Source organism: Aegilops tauschii, chromosome 6 (assembly GCF_002575655.3).
Source record: "Aegilops tauschii subsp. strangulata cultivar AL8/78 chromosome 6, Aet v6.0, whole genome shotgun sequence".
NCBI lineage: Eukaryota > Viridiplantae > Streptophyta > Magnoliopsida > Poales > Poaceae > Aegilops > Aegilops tauschii.
The window spans coordinates 403637944-403652915 of record NC_053040.3 but is presented as its reverse complement, the minus strand read 5'-3'; the positions used below and the strand labels follow the sequence as shown (position 1 = coordinate 403652915).

Sequence of the window (14972 nt, the reverse complement as noted above, 5' to 3'; positions counted from 1 at the left end):
TGGAATGAGAGGTGCCGGTCAACCAGGGCGTTTGTCCGCAGTTTGAGAGATCTGGTTGGATCTTTTTTGTGACCGGTCACTGACCGGACGGTCGGTATGAGAGACCTTGCTGTAGATGCTATGACACATTACATTTTTCTATAGTGGTTACATATTTCCTTTGCACTCCGTGTATATGCATGTTTTGTACGTAACCTAGTTTGCGCCCTCATGTCCTTTAAGAAAAAGTCAATAGTGTTGGCGTGTCCATGTACTTACGATCACGTCATCTCTGTGTACGCAAGCCCAATTTATGCACGACCTGACAATTTCATCAGTACGTAGTATTCCACTAGTGCTGTGGCTCTGCCAGGGTGAGCACACTGCAGACGCATGCATGGTTGGAAGCATATTAGCCACACTACCTGCGATGATTCCTCGATTCGATGTTTTTTTTAACGCAGGTAGAGACGCACACATTGCCAGAAATTTTAAAATAAATTCAGAATAAATGCGAATATCAGAATTTGAACCCTGATGAAATGAGGATACCACTGTCCTTATAACCGTCCAACCATAATTTGGTTCGCAATTCCTCGATCCAATTTTGGGAGGTGTTTAGGGAGTTGGAGTATTGAGTGTTCCACACAGCTCTTTAACTTTTTAGCCAGAAACTTGATTTTAAACACTAAAACACTTCAAAATATTCTGGAAAAAGTACATACACATATAGACGTGCATATAATTTTTTATATGTGGCGCATATGAAAAAGAAAATACGTGTATAAAAACGGGCCATTCTTTAACTATTTCTGGGCCAGGATTTGTCCTTTTACACAGGCTACAAATTATTGTATTTTTTATGAAATTTTACATACATGTGAAACAACATCTATATGAATCTATTTTTTAAAACTAAGGAATAACATTTTCGGTCTTTCTGAAATATCCGGCTCCTTTGAGCCCGGTCTCTAAAACGAGTCTCATTGTTACTCTTCTTATGTATACATCACTTATGTCAGCCTTCAGCCTCTATATAACTAAGGCTAAACTATTATGTTCAAAGTTCTGAAAATGAGACCGTCTATATGTTATGTTTTAATCGATTTCATCCGAACAATTGGAGTGAAATCCAGCGGTTGTCTCTCTTCTCCATCCTGCAGACACACACTGACAATGTTCATCTTCTTCCTTCAAACACATGCTCTTCTTCACCCCACCGCCCCTCCTCTCCCCCTACCTCGCCTCCGGAGAGGTTTTGTTCGAGTCCTCGCCGGTAGGCCATGGCGTCCCCTTCTCTAGTTCAATCTCAGTCCAATCTATTGGCTGTCAAATCGAAAAGGCCTTCCTACCACACCGATTAACCTTCATCCACGCCTCTGCTGGTGCCTTTTTTGTGAACGGTCACCGGGGGGGAGAGCTTCCCCACCTGAATATATTACCACTCAACAAGGTACAAGGGAAAGATTACATCAGAGATTCACACAGAGGGAATACTGGCTGACAGAAAGCTTAGCCAATGCCTAGCATAGTCTCTAAGCTCCAGGTCTTTAAAGCGAAAACCCCAAAGGGAGAAAACAGCAACAATGTTCCTCAACGTGATCCTAGCAGGGAGATCTTCATGCTTGAAAACAGCTGCATTCCTTGAGTCTCAAATTTTTCACAAGATAGTTAGGGCTACGGAGGGCCAGATATTGGGGTTTAGCCCTGCAGGAGATAAAGCTTCTTGGATATTCAACAGAGAGTTTGGGGGTGATGCCAATGAGCTGCCAGACTTGAATAGCATAGGAGCAGAAGAAGGAGAGGTGTGTTGCATCCTCACACGGGTCCTGGCATCGTGGACAAGCAGCAGACTGCATAATATGCTTGTGCGCTAAGTTTGCTTTGGTGTTGAGCCAATCCCGAAACAGAAGCCATGCAAAGATCTTGACCTTGATGGGCACAGCAAAGGACCAAATGAAGTCATAGTGCAGGTCGAAGTAGTCGTCAGCGGAGATAGTAGTATAAGCATTCCTGGCCGAAAGGGGCGGCCCATGCGTTAGGGCTCGCGCGTCCGGCCTGTTTGAGGGACGAAAATCCTGCAGTAACAACAATAGACAGTCCAGTTCTCGAGAAGCAGCATTAGTAAGGCGATCCCTTAGGTTAGATAATAAGCTGGTTTGATAAACAGTAGCCACAGTAACCTTGTCGTTTATGGAATGGGAGAACAGGTGGGGGAAAGCTAACTTTAGAGGCGAGTTTAGTAGCCATTTATCCAGCCAGAAGAACATGGCCAAACCATTGTAGGTGACAACAAAGGAGTGGTTAATAAGAGTGTAGATGTTTTGGTTAACCACTTTCCAAAGGAAAGAAGGTCGTGAAGTGGTTGCCAAGATGTTGTGGGAGTACCTTTGTTTGTACCAGTGAACCCATGGAAGATCTGGGCTTTGTAGCAGTTTGAAGGAAAATTTCAAGAGTAAGCAGCGGTTATGAAACTCGAGATTTTAAATGCCTAGACCACCATGAACTTTCGGTTTACAAACACTTTTCCAAGCAATGAGACAGCTAGCGCCAGTACAAGTTTCCTCGTTAGACCAGAAAAAGGCTCTATGTAGCGCGTCTAGTTTAGCGATCACAGATTTTGGCAGGCGAAAAACTGACATAAAATAAACCACTAGAGAATCTAGGACGGAGGAAAGTAGAGTTAGACGTGCCTCGCGAGACAGAAGTCTTGCAGCCCAGCCAAACAGAAATTTTTTGAAGTTGTAAATAATAGGATCAAAGGCTGAAAGAGGAAGCTTAGTAGAAGATAGTGGAAGGCCTAAATAGACTAGAGGGGATTCATCCCGTTTGCAAAGCATGACAGAAGCAATATCTAACTCCAAGGACGAGTTTGTGGCAATGGTGAGCAGCGCAGTTTTTTGAAAGTTGATCACTAGGCCCATGGCCAAGGCAAAATCATCCAGAGTGTGTTTAAGGGTGGAAGCAGCATTGACATCCGCACGAGCGATGATGAGAGTGTCGTCGGCGTATTGCAAGGTAACCGGTGAAGCATCTTTGTTTATCGGGTGGCAGAAGGAGTTTGGCTGAAACGAGCACGAGATCATAAGTTGGAGCACATCCGCTACTAGAATGAAAAGGTAGGGAGACATGGGAAAACGGCTGTGCTCTTAAACTCTGCTAGTGCCTTGGGGCTACCTTGCTGCTATCCCAACCCTATTTTCAGGCGACTCATATAATTGTCATGGATTTTCTAATCCTCATCTAGAAAAATTAACAAAGTGACATCCAACCTCTACACCTTGATTAATCAAACAAAAAGAAAAGAAAAAAAATCCATGTATCTCCGCGTAGTAGAAGTTACGTGACTTTATCAACTATCTTAGACTAGTCACAATGGGTAGTAACTTAGACTAGTAACATGCATATGTTACTACCTCCACAATGGGTAGTAACATATGTGTTGTGTCATGCATCACTTTATTTATTACGTTGTAGACTCATCTTTTCTTGATATGTGTGATGTTAAAGTAACTAGCTATGTTATCACATGCCTCTCTATCTTCATTAATTACATGTCACATTATCTATTTTGCCTAGATAAGTGTGATGTTATCACCTATGTTACTTCCATTGTGGGTAGTCTTATAAATGAGAGCTAGCTGCACCCTAAGTATCAAACCGTTTGAAAATAAGCGCATGCATCCAACGGCGATAAACCCCAGTTTTACCAGAGGTAGCGTGAGCAGTAAATTAATCTGAAGCGTGCATTAAGTACTGGGCGTGTGTTGGGAAATAGCAAAACAACTTGGTTGGTCACTCCGGCTTTATAGTATTTGAATAATAGCGATTCCATGGCTCAATGCAGATTTGCAGAGCATGCATGCCATATCGCGGCATCACCAGTTCAAAGATGGAGCAGTAATTTCACAGGGAAGCCGCCGCCACTTGTCACGCACAGGCGCGGCGAAACCTCGCGGTGCATGCATGCCCCAGCCCCTCGAGCTCTAGCTCCTCCAGTCAACACCTCGCTCGTAGCTTCCTATTTAACGTATCCTCCCTCCCTCGCACATCACAAAGAGCACACACCAGAGCGAGCGAGCAACAGTCCGTGTTCCCACTAGCTTAGGTACTACGTGCGCGAACAACCCTAGCTCGCCCGATCAGGTTTAGCCAGACGAAATGGACATGGGCTTCCCCGGCGCGGCGAACGGCGCTGCGGCGGCGGCCGCGGGGAACGGCGGCGGCGGCGGGCAGGCGCCGGCGGTGCGCGAGCAGGACAGGCTGATGCCGATCGCGAACGTGATCCGCATCATGCGCCGCGTGCTGCCGCCGCATGCCAAGATCTCGGACGACGCCAAGGAGACGATCCAGGAGTGCGTGTCCGAGTACATCAGCTTCATCACGGGGGAGGCCAACGAGCGGTGCCAGCGCGAGCAGCGCAAGACCATCACCGCCGAGGACGTGCTCTGGGCCATGAGCCGCCTCGGCTTCGACGACTACGTCGAGCCCCTCAGCATCTACCTCCACCGCTTCCGCGAGTTCGAGGGCGAGGCGCGGGGCGCCGGCGCCGGCCACCATCACCACGGGATGCCGCCCATGATGCTCAAGCCCCGCGGGGCGCCGGGGCCCATGGTGCCGCACGGCGACATGCAGATGCACGCCGCCGGCATGTACGGCGGGGGCGCCATGCCCCTGCATCCGCACCATCCGTTCCACATGCCGCCGCACCACGGCCAGTACCCGCAGTACGAGATGTACGGCGGCGAGCATGGGATGGCCGCGTACTACGGAGGGCCCTACGCTCCCGGAAACGGCGGTAATAACGGCGACGGGAGTGGCAGCAGCGGCAATGGCCATGGCGGTGATAGCACGCCGCCGGCGGGCAACTTCGAGCACCATCAGACGTTCGGGTACAAGTAGCTATCTAACCCCTGCGTACCTGCATGCACCGAAGGAGCGCGTGCAGTAGCTACAATCTAGCGTCTGATGCAGCCTGTTGAAACTACCTTAGGCGCATCTAGCCCCTTTTATCCAGTTCGCATTTGCCACGTTCGCGTGGCGAGCATCCAGTTTCACTGTTCGTGTAGCATCTTTCTAAGCTTAGTGCAGTGCACATTAGTGTGTGGTGCGCGTCTTCTAAATTTAGCTGTGCTGCAACCATCGCGATGGAGCACCATCGATCTATCTCCCATCTTAGTTATGTAATCGAAGGGATCAAACCGTCACGCAAATTCAAAGACTAGTGTGTTATGCATTTTAATGACGTCGTCGTGTGCAGCCTCGCAGCTGGGGTTATTGTGAATGCATGCCTTCGCAAGATTTTTTTTTCATGATAATACGTGTCTCATTCATATTATAAAGAACAAAGTACAAGTCATGTAAAGACCAATATGACAAAACTGAAAAGATAGCAAAACATTTTTGAGCTTGACACCAATGCCTGTCACCTGCCTCGGGCACCACCGCAGCAGCTATCGAAGAAAAAAATGACGAATCACCACCTCACCCGAGCTTGACGCGGCTCCATCGCTAATATGCAGCTTTACGGATCTTCAAGGTGGCTCCCCAAAAGTGAAGCCCTTGCCGTTGAACGAATCAGACCGGGGCAATACCCCGGACACGCCATCGAACTCCAGATCTGAAACCCCACCACGACTAAGGTGCCGAAGGAGGAAACCATACCTGCATCCACGAACCACGAGCCCAGCACATGTTCCGTCTTCCAGATGTCGTCAATGCAGACCACAATCTGCATTCGCTCCTGGACTACCTCCCAAGCTCCGCGCCGACGCTGGAGCAAACGCCGTCGCAACGGCAAAGCCCGAGGACACAGGTCCACCACGAGGATGTCGCCGCCGCCACGATATCCTTGCTTGAACAGACTGGTTTCCAAATCCATTCCCAACCATAGGACCGATGGCCTTGTCAGGAAAGGATCCGAAGAAAATTTATTCAGCGTCGTCATCGTCGCCGCCGAAGCAAAGACGATGAACAACCTAAAAACCTAGACTACGGATGAGTAAAAATGACCCACACGAGTGGATCCGGCGACCCCCCTCACCACCGACGACCGAGGTCGCCGGGGGAGGGGAGCCGCCGGAGAACGGCGTTGGAAGATCGGCCTCTGGCGGTGGCTAGGGTTGCAGCCGCCACGTACGAGAGGAAAACGATGCTCGAAATCAAGTGATAGTGGTGACGCTCAAACCCTGGTCTAGAGGTTTGTGATCGTCGCGGTCGTCCGTGGTGGCACGGGTGAGCTACGAGCAAAATCCCTGCGTTTTGGCGGCGATCCTCATAGGTGTCACTCTCCTCTTGAGGGAGTCAGTTGTGGTTCTATACTTTCCATGACAGGGTCTGAGTTAAGGTCCTTATTTGTTTCGGACTAGGCAGCGGCGACACTTAGCATCGTTTCAATGATGCCAAGTATCTGGTTATCGCGGGATCTACTTTGTAAAAAGGCTTCTGCCTGGTACGGTTTAGCCATATATTTTGGTGTGCGCTTTATCTATAAAGCGTTTAGTGAAAAGCACATGGCAAAGTGTCGCCAAGTTGCTAGCTCGTGAGGGTACACACAACCATGTGTATTTTTCTTCAAAAAAGTGGGTAGCATATCAAGCAAGACACATGATAATTTGGGCGTGTTTGCTATTCTTCGGGCGTCTGGATCAGTCATGGGATGAATCTGCATAGCCTCTGAGGGTGAGACGGGGTTGCCGCAAACGGCTGTAGCATCATCGACGAGCACGAGCCAAGACCTAGGCAGAGATGGGGATGTTGTGGCTCCCCGTGAGGACACCGGTGGAGGCTAGAAAGGAGATTGCCTAGTTCGGGTGCAGGGGTGTGCGCCTCCGGAGAAGGGAGGGTTGGCAATAGTAGTGGGGGTTAGAGGGAAGGACGAGACGGCGGCGACTGGGCATGGGAGACAACTCTGGCCAGGCAGGGCGACGAGATGTGTGTGGTAGCGCCGTCAGCCGGGGGTGGCTAAAGCCGATTGTTTCGTCCTGCGTCGAAAGGTGGGTTGAGCATCGTGCACTGAAGGAGGAGGAAGAAGACTGTGGTCCGTTAGATATAGATTATACGGTGGTGGAAAATTCGTCTGAACTGGATTCTTTTCTTAGAGCATGGTTAATAGTACAGCCAGCTGATGGCTATATGATGTTTCCATGTCATCTATAGCCAAGCTTATAGCCCGCAAGTAAAATAGTTAGATATAAAGATGTGTTACTTTGTTAATACATGGCCCGCCTCCCACTATCACATACTCCCTCCGTCCACGAATAAGTGTACATATAGAAATGATTATGGAGTGAAATAAAAAATGCAGTGGAAAGGTGCAAGTCATCATCTCCCTCCTTTTTAATTACTCCACCCCAATCAGCTAATTGCATGTAGAAAGTGAGGAGACCATTTGTTGAATGTTATTGATCTTGATTATCATGTAATGAAAGAGAAGCATTTTTTCTACTTTAAAGTGCATTAAGAAGATAGATGTAGTATCCTCTTTTGTAGACAAATTTTGAAACAATACGTACACTTATTCGTGGATGGAGGGAGTATTGTCTAGGAGCGTGTGTTACAACTGGCTATTATTCTGTAGCCGACCCCTCTTCTCTCTTCTCTTATAATCTGCTTATATAAGTTTATTGTATTTGCTCTTAGGCAACCATACAGCCCCCGTCATATCTTCAAATGGATCTCGTGTCTCATCCAAATAGAGGTGGTAGCTCTCGCATTTGATGACATCAAGCAAAGGGCCTGGCCTGGGCCAAGTGGTGACCAGTATTGGTTGATTTTTAATACACTGTTGGTTTCTAGAGGTTTTTTGAGTGGTTTTCTAGAGAAAAAAACTGCTAGGAAAAACCTAACACCTCTAGACATAGACCCTCTTTTTCGTCTGAAATAAAAAAACAGTGCTTCTGCTGGTTCCTCGAAAATAAAAAATAGCTGACTTTAAATGTTTTTTAACACAGTACAATCTTCTATGCTTATATACATGGACATACACTCATCTATATAAACGGACACATGTACATCTTACCGAGGAAACGGCCGAGCAGTGAAGAGCCGTACTACGTAGAGGGTGCTGATGTACGTACGCACCCATGACCGAGGTACGGTACTCCTACGAACAAGCGTACGGTCTCGGCGTACATCTTTCACGTGTAGCAATCCGCTGGCGGGCGCGCGACAAGTGCGGGGCACGCGCAGGTTCCACCGGGTTAATATATCGGTTCTCGCTGGCGCTAGTGCTGGTGTCGCCGCTGCACGTATCAGTACTCTGTACGAGGGCAGGGGCTTGGTTTGTTTCGTTTCCCCTGCTCCAGTGCATGCCCGCCTTGCTGCCGCTTCGGGAACCGCAGCCCGCAGGCCGCCTTGTTCCGTGAGCTCTCTCGCTGGCTAGCCAGCTCCTTCCCTATGCACCAGCTACGGGCTAGCCTCGCTGACCAGTGACCATCCCCTCCCTCCCTGTCCCTCTACTGTACGCATGGCCGCGTGAGCTCACGCCTCTGTTTTTTTCTGTTTTTTTGCTGCCGCGCCCTGCGTACGTGACGAAACACCCGGACCTGCAAAACCCCTGTAGCCATGCACCGCACTGTGCGGCAACGGCCCTTGCGTGCGTACCGCGTACCGCCTCGCTCCGACGCGGCAAATTTGACAATTTTGACCTATAATCGAAAGCAAATCCGAAACTATTTCACACCCCTAACCCTTTTGTGTAGCGCCCGCCACGCCGGCGGTGCAGCGCCTAGCTCCGGGGCGTTGCATCACTGTCCACCGTGGCAGCCCACGGGCCCGCACCCAGCCGTGCAACGCCTCCGAGCTAGGCGCTGCATCTGTAATGTGCAGCGCCTAGCCGCTAGGCGTTGTACGTGTAATGTGCAGCGCCTAGCGGCTAGGCGCTGCACTGTGACTTATCCAGCCACTTGGCTGGGGCCCCCTCTCCCTCCCCCACCCCCCCCCCCCCCACCACACACTCTCTCACTCTCTCCCCGAGCTTTGCCCCCTCTCCCACTCTCCCCCCTCTCAAATCTTCTTCCAAATCTTGCAAATTTGAAGAATTTGTCCGTGGATTTCAAAGTCAAACCCTCCCTCAAGGTAATAATCTCCGATCCCCTTGTTTTGATCGAAGTAAAGTTCTCCCATTGCTCATTTGTTGGTAGTTTGGGGAAACCCTAGTTTAGTTTGGATCTAGAGATTTGCATGGAGATGTGAGATGTTTGTTTGCCAATTTCTATGATTAGGTTTTGTTAGTATGCTAGGGTTATTCTTATGGGTGTTCTTATGTTGGTGCTAGGTTTGGGTTTAGGGCTAGGATTATGGTTAGGGTTAGGTTTAGGGTTAGGGTTATGGTTAGGGTTAGGGTTGTTGTTTTATATATATATTAGGGTTTGTATTCGGTGTTAATCCATGGATTAGTACTCATGGAAGCAATGTTACCTTGTGTTCATTGCTTATAGGGATGGGAAGAACATGTGTGTTTGTTCATCATGGGGACAAAGACGCCTTTTTGAAAGGCAATAAAGAACCGGACCCGGATGAGCTTGACATTGTGTTTGATAGTAGTCCTAGCTATGCGGAGCTCTTGCAACAAGTTAGGAAAGATTTGAATTGGATGGACCCTAGTGATATCATTGAGTTGGAGGGAAGGCATAATGTTGGTTTTGGAATGCACATCCGTTGGAAGACAATGCGTGTAAACTCGGAGCAACGTTGGGTTGCATACAAGGAGACGGTGGCCGAATCACTAGACAAGGCTCTTGAGTTATTTGCAACGAAGAAGGTTGAGTCAAGTTTGCATTTGGACTTGAACCGGAACCCCTCCCCTTTGGTTGCTAGTAGCCCCCCACCCTTGAAGCAAGATGAAATTGTTGAACCTCTTTTGACCCAAGAAGTGAGGCCAACATTGAGCCCGTGTAGAAACAACCAAGATGAATCTTTGCAAGAGGACAACGATGAGTATGCGGACGATGACAATGAAGTTGATCTTCATGACAACAATGTGGGTGATCTCGACAAATATCATTTGCAAGAGACAATGGACCATTCCATCCCTTTTTCCCTTGCATATGCATCGGACTCGGATGACGATGGTCCCGATGAACAAGTTGATGCGGAGGGGTTCACGGTGAAGGAGGCCGAAGCTTTCGAGAAGGTATTTGGTCGGGATCATCGGACTACATTGTTCAAGGATGTTAGTCTCGCGGATGAAGCCGTGGTAGATGGTGGCCAATGTGTAGCTCTTGGGGTTAGGCCAAGCTCTCACCGTGATTTGGTAGACGACTAGAACCGGATTGCTAAAGGTTCTAAGTTCGACAGCTTGTTGGATTTGAAGATGTGGCTCGACAACTACTCAGTTACGCATTATCGTCCACACAAGGTGGTGCACTCGGACGTCAATGTGCGCTACACGGTTGCATGTGCATGTGAAGATGAAAAGGAGGTCCAACTTGGACTTAAAAGAGGCCGTGGTGGTGGTAGAGGTCGTGGAAAGGAGGTCCAACAAGGAGTGGCAAGACGCCGTGGCGGTTGTCCGTGGATTGTGCGTGCAAGACCATGGAAAGGAGGTCCTACTTGGCATGTAGTGAGTTGTGTGCCAACTCACATGTGCCAAGGCAAAAGGGTGGATGGCAAGATTGTGTCCCAAGACCACAAACAACTCACGTCCGAGTTCATCGCTTACAGGCTCTCGAACTCAATATCCACACTTCCAACAATGAGCGTCCAACATGTCATTGACCTTGTGAAAGCCATCTTTCATTACCAAGTGAAATACGGCAAGGCATGGAAGGTGAAGCAAGCCGCATTTAAGATGTTGTATGGTACATGGGAGGAAGCATACAACCGAATCCCTAGGTTGTTGTTAGCCATGGCCGCGACAAACCCGGGCATGGTTCATGTGGTCGAGCCTCATGGGCACCAAACAACGGTTCATGAAGGAAGGAAAGTCAGAGTATTTGGCCGTGCTTTTTGGGCGTTCGAGCAATGTGTGAGGGCTTTCGAACATTGTAGGCCGGTCATCGCAATTGATGGCACGTTCTTGACCGGACAATACAAGGGCACCTTGTTGGTTGCGATAGCAAGTGATGCCAATAACCGGGTGTTGCCATTGGAATTTGCTTTGGTTGAGGTGGAAAACAATGACAACTGGGAGTGGTTTCTGCATCTTTTGAGGACGAAGGTGTTACCCGCTCAAAGGGAAATTTGTGTCATATCGGATCGGAATCAAGGAATTCTTAACGCCGTGGAGATTGACATTCCCGGGCATGCTCCGTTGCACCATCGATGGTGCATGAGGCACTTTTGTTCACCATGGCTCTGCCCCGAAGCGGGATCTGATGGTGTCGCCGACCTAGACCGTTCTGGTGATACATACTCGGGGTCACGACAACCGAAAAGGTTTGATAGCCGCCTTAACTTTTGGCCCTGGCGCTGCAACATGTACAAGTGAATGAGACATGGAACGTACCAACAAATGTTAAGTGCTAGTTTGAAGGAGATGTGAACCTTAATGAATTCTCAAAGTGCACCTTCCCCATCGCTTTTGCCAGCCGGGGTTGTTTCCAGAATAGTCTCGGTCTCGTCAGCTGCTTTCTTGATCTGGGCACGCTATGAACAGAAACGGTATCAAAGTGTTAGGCAAGCAAAGATGTGAAAAGTGCGAATGGAAAAGCAAAAAGGGCTAACCACAAAGTTCATCATTGGAGCTGAAGGGATCACCGAGTTGCCTTTCCTGACTAATGCGTTGTACTGGTGCTGGGCTACCTCATCAAAAACGGTGGGTTCCTCCAGAATCTCCTCAGCATACGCCGGCTGGCATACCTCCACGCGGGTACTTGCAAGAAACCATGTGAGATAGTTGTTGAACGCATCCGGGCAGTGCTCACGAAGCTGGGCTCGTTTTCCAGCCCTTACTTGCTCCACACTAAGAGCGAACTGCACGACATACTTCCTGTGATGGCTGGCCCAATCCTTGATCTTCCGCTGCTTTTTCCTATCCAACCTGCAAGTTAGAAACAAGATATTAGCATCATCGAAACCGTCGAGAAGCTGCTAAGTGCTCAAGGTTAATTATATCTTACGCGTGTAGCAACTTGTCTGTGTCCTCCCACTCCGGCGGGTGTGACTGGAACAAACCAAACTGGCGGAACACCCGATGTGGCAGGTGAAGCTCAACCGCCCAGTTGCATATCAGTGGGCACCGCATATGCCAGAGATCCCTATCCCTAATGCACATCGGATTAAGCCTGAACTCTATAGGGTTACCAAAACTCTCTCCTTTTCCATACGGCTCCCATTCCACCTGCAAAATGGGATTGAATGCAAAATTGATATCGAGTGAAGATACAAGCATGATAATCACTTATGCAAGGTCGGTTCACCTGCTCAGGCGTGATCGCGTCCAGCTCGCTCTTGTACAACTTGTACATTATAGAGGGATCATCCGTCGTCTCATTTAACACATCCCACTTGTAAGCCCAAGTGGGGAGCCGTAGTGGGTCGTCTTTATCGTCACAATCCTCGTACATCACGGTCTTAGGTCGTCCAACCGGCAAACGCTCCCAGCTCCATATGGAAAGTGCGAGCAGACAACCACCAATACCTCCAGTGTGCCTACAACTGGCATCGTCCAACTGCACATAAAAAAGAACATGGTCAAATTTGCCGCAAGAGCGCATTGATAATGTATCAATGAAGTGAAAAGGAAACAACTTCATACCTGTCGATACAAGTAAGCTAGTGTCACCGAACCCCAACTCCATTTGCTATCGAAGACGGTCAACGCCTTCAGCCACATCCATGGAGCATTCTTGCCGGTGCCATCAGCAAACATTGTCCTCGATACCACGTACCACATGTAGACACGAGCATAAGTCTTCACCATGTCCTCATTAGCATCATCGGGGCAATGAGCGAAGTGCGATGATATCCACGTGAAAGTAGCGCCCGCTGCGACTCTTTCCTTCTTCTTATCTTCCCTTTCTGGCTCCCGAGGCTCCGGAGGAACCATACCGATAAGGGCTTGCATCTGCGCGCGCCACCCTTCAGAATCGGTGTTCATACATAAAGGATTGCCATCGATAGGAAGACCGGTGATCATAGCGATATCCTGCAGCGTCACGGTCATCTCCCCGGTCCGAAGATGGAAAGTGTGTGTCTCCGGCCTCCAATGATCAATAAGCGCGGTGAGTGCTGCAGCATTGTTGGGTGGCGTCGACCGGCGGACCAACTCAATGAAAGGGAGAAGTCCTGCCTCCCTAACATAAGGTGTGTACCGCTCATCATAGCTCATCCCTCCAAGGCTGATCCCGTGAGACCGAAGCTTCAGAGGTGCAAGCTCCTACAAACAAACAAATCATAACATTACATATGGGGCATTTGTGTTTGAACAAACATACGAAATTCATAACACCGGCCACTTTCAGTATTACCCGCTGCTGCACCGCCATAGCGTACGACCGGTGTTGATGGTCCCAGTGATCATCGAGAAGCCAAACCATCCTAACAATTTCAACAAAGCATTCTTGTCAACACGATTATCTTTTCAATTCAAAAAAACTAAAGTAGGCCTACTACATGCAAGATCCAAAGCATATGGTGCTTCCCCCTACTTGGGCCTACTTCATACAAATAACATGTCAATCTATGTATCCAAACTATAACATGTCAATCTACTTCTCCATACAAATAACATGTCAATCTACTTCTCCATACAAAAAACATGTCAATCTATGTATCCAAACTATATAAATAACATGTCAACCTATCTATCCAAACCACATTCTAATCTAACAAAGGTTCCCCAAATCTAACATACGCAAGATTCAAACAAAAGTTGCCCAAATCTAATACATGCAAGATTCAAACAAGGGTTCCCCAAATCTTCAAAACATAATATTTTCTATGGATAGAAAGAAGGGGATCGGAGGAGAGTACCTTCTACGATGGATTGGTGAACAAATGCACGGACCAAATCGTCGGATCGGAAGGATTTGGGAGAGGGGATTGAGAGGGGGAGTGCAGATGGCCGCCGCCCTTTTTTCTGTAACTGCCAATGGGGAGGGTGGGGGAGGAGAGGGCTGGCGCGTTTGCATATAAGTCACAGTGCAGCGCCTAGCGGCTAGGCGCTGCACATTACACGTGCAACGCCTAGCGGCTAGGCGCTGCACATTACAGGTGCAGCGCCTAGCTCGGAGGCGTTGCACTGCTGGGTGCGGGCCCGTGGGCTGCCACGGTGGACAGTGGTGCAACGCCCCGGAGCTAGGCGCTGCACCGTAGGGTGTGGCGCCGGCGTGGTGGGCGCTACACAAAAGGGTCAGGGGTGTGAAATAGTTTCGGAACCAGTTCATTCTGTGATTTGCTTTCGATTATAGGTCAAAATTGTCAAATTTGCCCTCCGACGCTTCCATTCACCCGTCTACTCCACCAGTAGTACCCTGGTAGTACTATTACAAGCTTCCAACGAAACGAGCATATGTGATTTTTTGACAGAAAATCTATTGGATTTTTGAGAGAAAATTTATCGATGATCCTTTGACTTTGATTAGACTGATTGCCTATTGGATTTCTAGATGGTCAATTCTACAGATAAAGGAGGAAATCGAAAGGCTGCTGACGTTGGGGTAAGACTGTTGAGCCGATAGCAAGTGAAGTTTATCACTCATCGCAGGGGTGCAGGCGCAACGTTTTGCGGATTGGTGGCTAAAATCTTCAGGGCTGACGCTCTGCTAGTGTTGGTTTCTACGAAAGTTTCTGGACCACCTTCATCTACCTTTGTTTTTCTTCTCCTTGTTTTACTAGTAATGCTAGTTATTGTTCATATTTGATGTAATTCGGAGTTTGAACTTAGTCTGGAGTCTAGGGTTGGCTGGTGATGTGGTTATGATCGTGGACAACATTCCTTGTTGTAGGTTTGCTTTGCTTTTGGCTTCTGTCCGCTGGAGATCCGTCATGATCTTGAGCTCTTTGTAAGATAATGCTTGCTAACAGTTTGTATTAGGCATGAACCAAAT

General features: G+C 48.6%; 1 protein-coding gene and 1 long non-coding RNA gene across 2 annotated transcripts; one reads left to right on the top strand and one right to left on the bottom strand.

The window, feature by feature from the left end:
• The first annotated feature begins 4092 nt into the window (after positions 1-4092).
• On the top strand, positions 4093-5224 carry LOC109761183 (nuclear transcription factor Y subunit B-2). Its single transcript, XM_020319989.4, has one exon. The coding sequence runs from the start codon at positions 4141-4143 to the stop codon at positions 4879-4881; it is 741 nt and encodes a 246-aa protein (XP_020175578.1). The 5' UTR covers positions 4093-4140; the 3' UTR covers positions 4882-5224.
• A 7558-nt stretch (positions 5225-12782) lies between these two features.
• LOC141025402 (uncharacterized) lies at positions 12783-14240 on the bottom strand. Its single transcript, XR_012186878.1, has 2 exons — positions 13392-14240; positions 12783-13300 (listed from the first exon to the last, which is right to left on the bottom strand). It is a non-coding gene; the product is annotated as an uncharacterized lncRNA (long non-coding RNA).
• Positions 14241-14972: the final 732 nt, after the last annotated feature.

What these genes read in the sequence shown, in the direction of transcription:
- LOC109761183 (XM_020319989.4), top strand. Translation starts at nt 4,141, where the DNA reads ATGGACATGGGCTTCCCCGGCGCGGCGAACGGCGCTGCGGCGGCGGCC.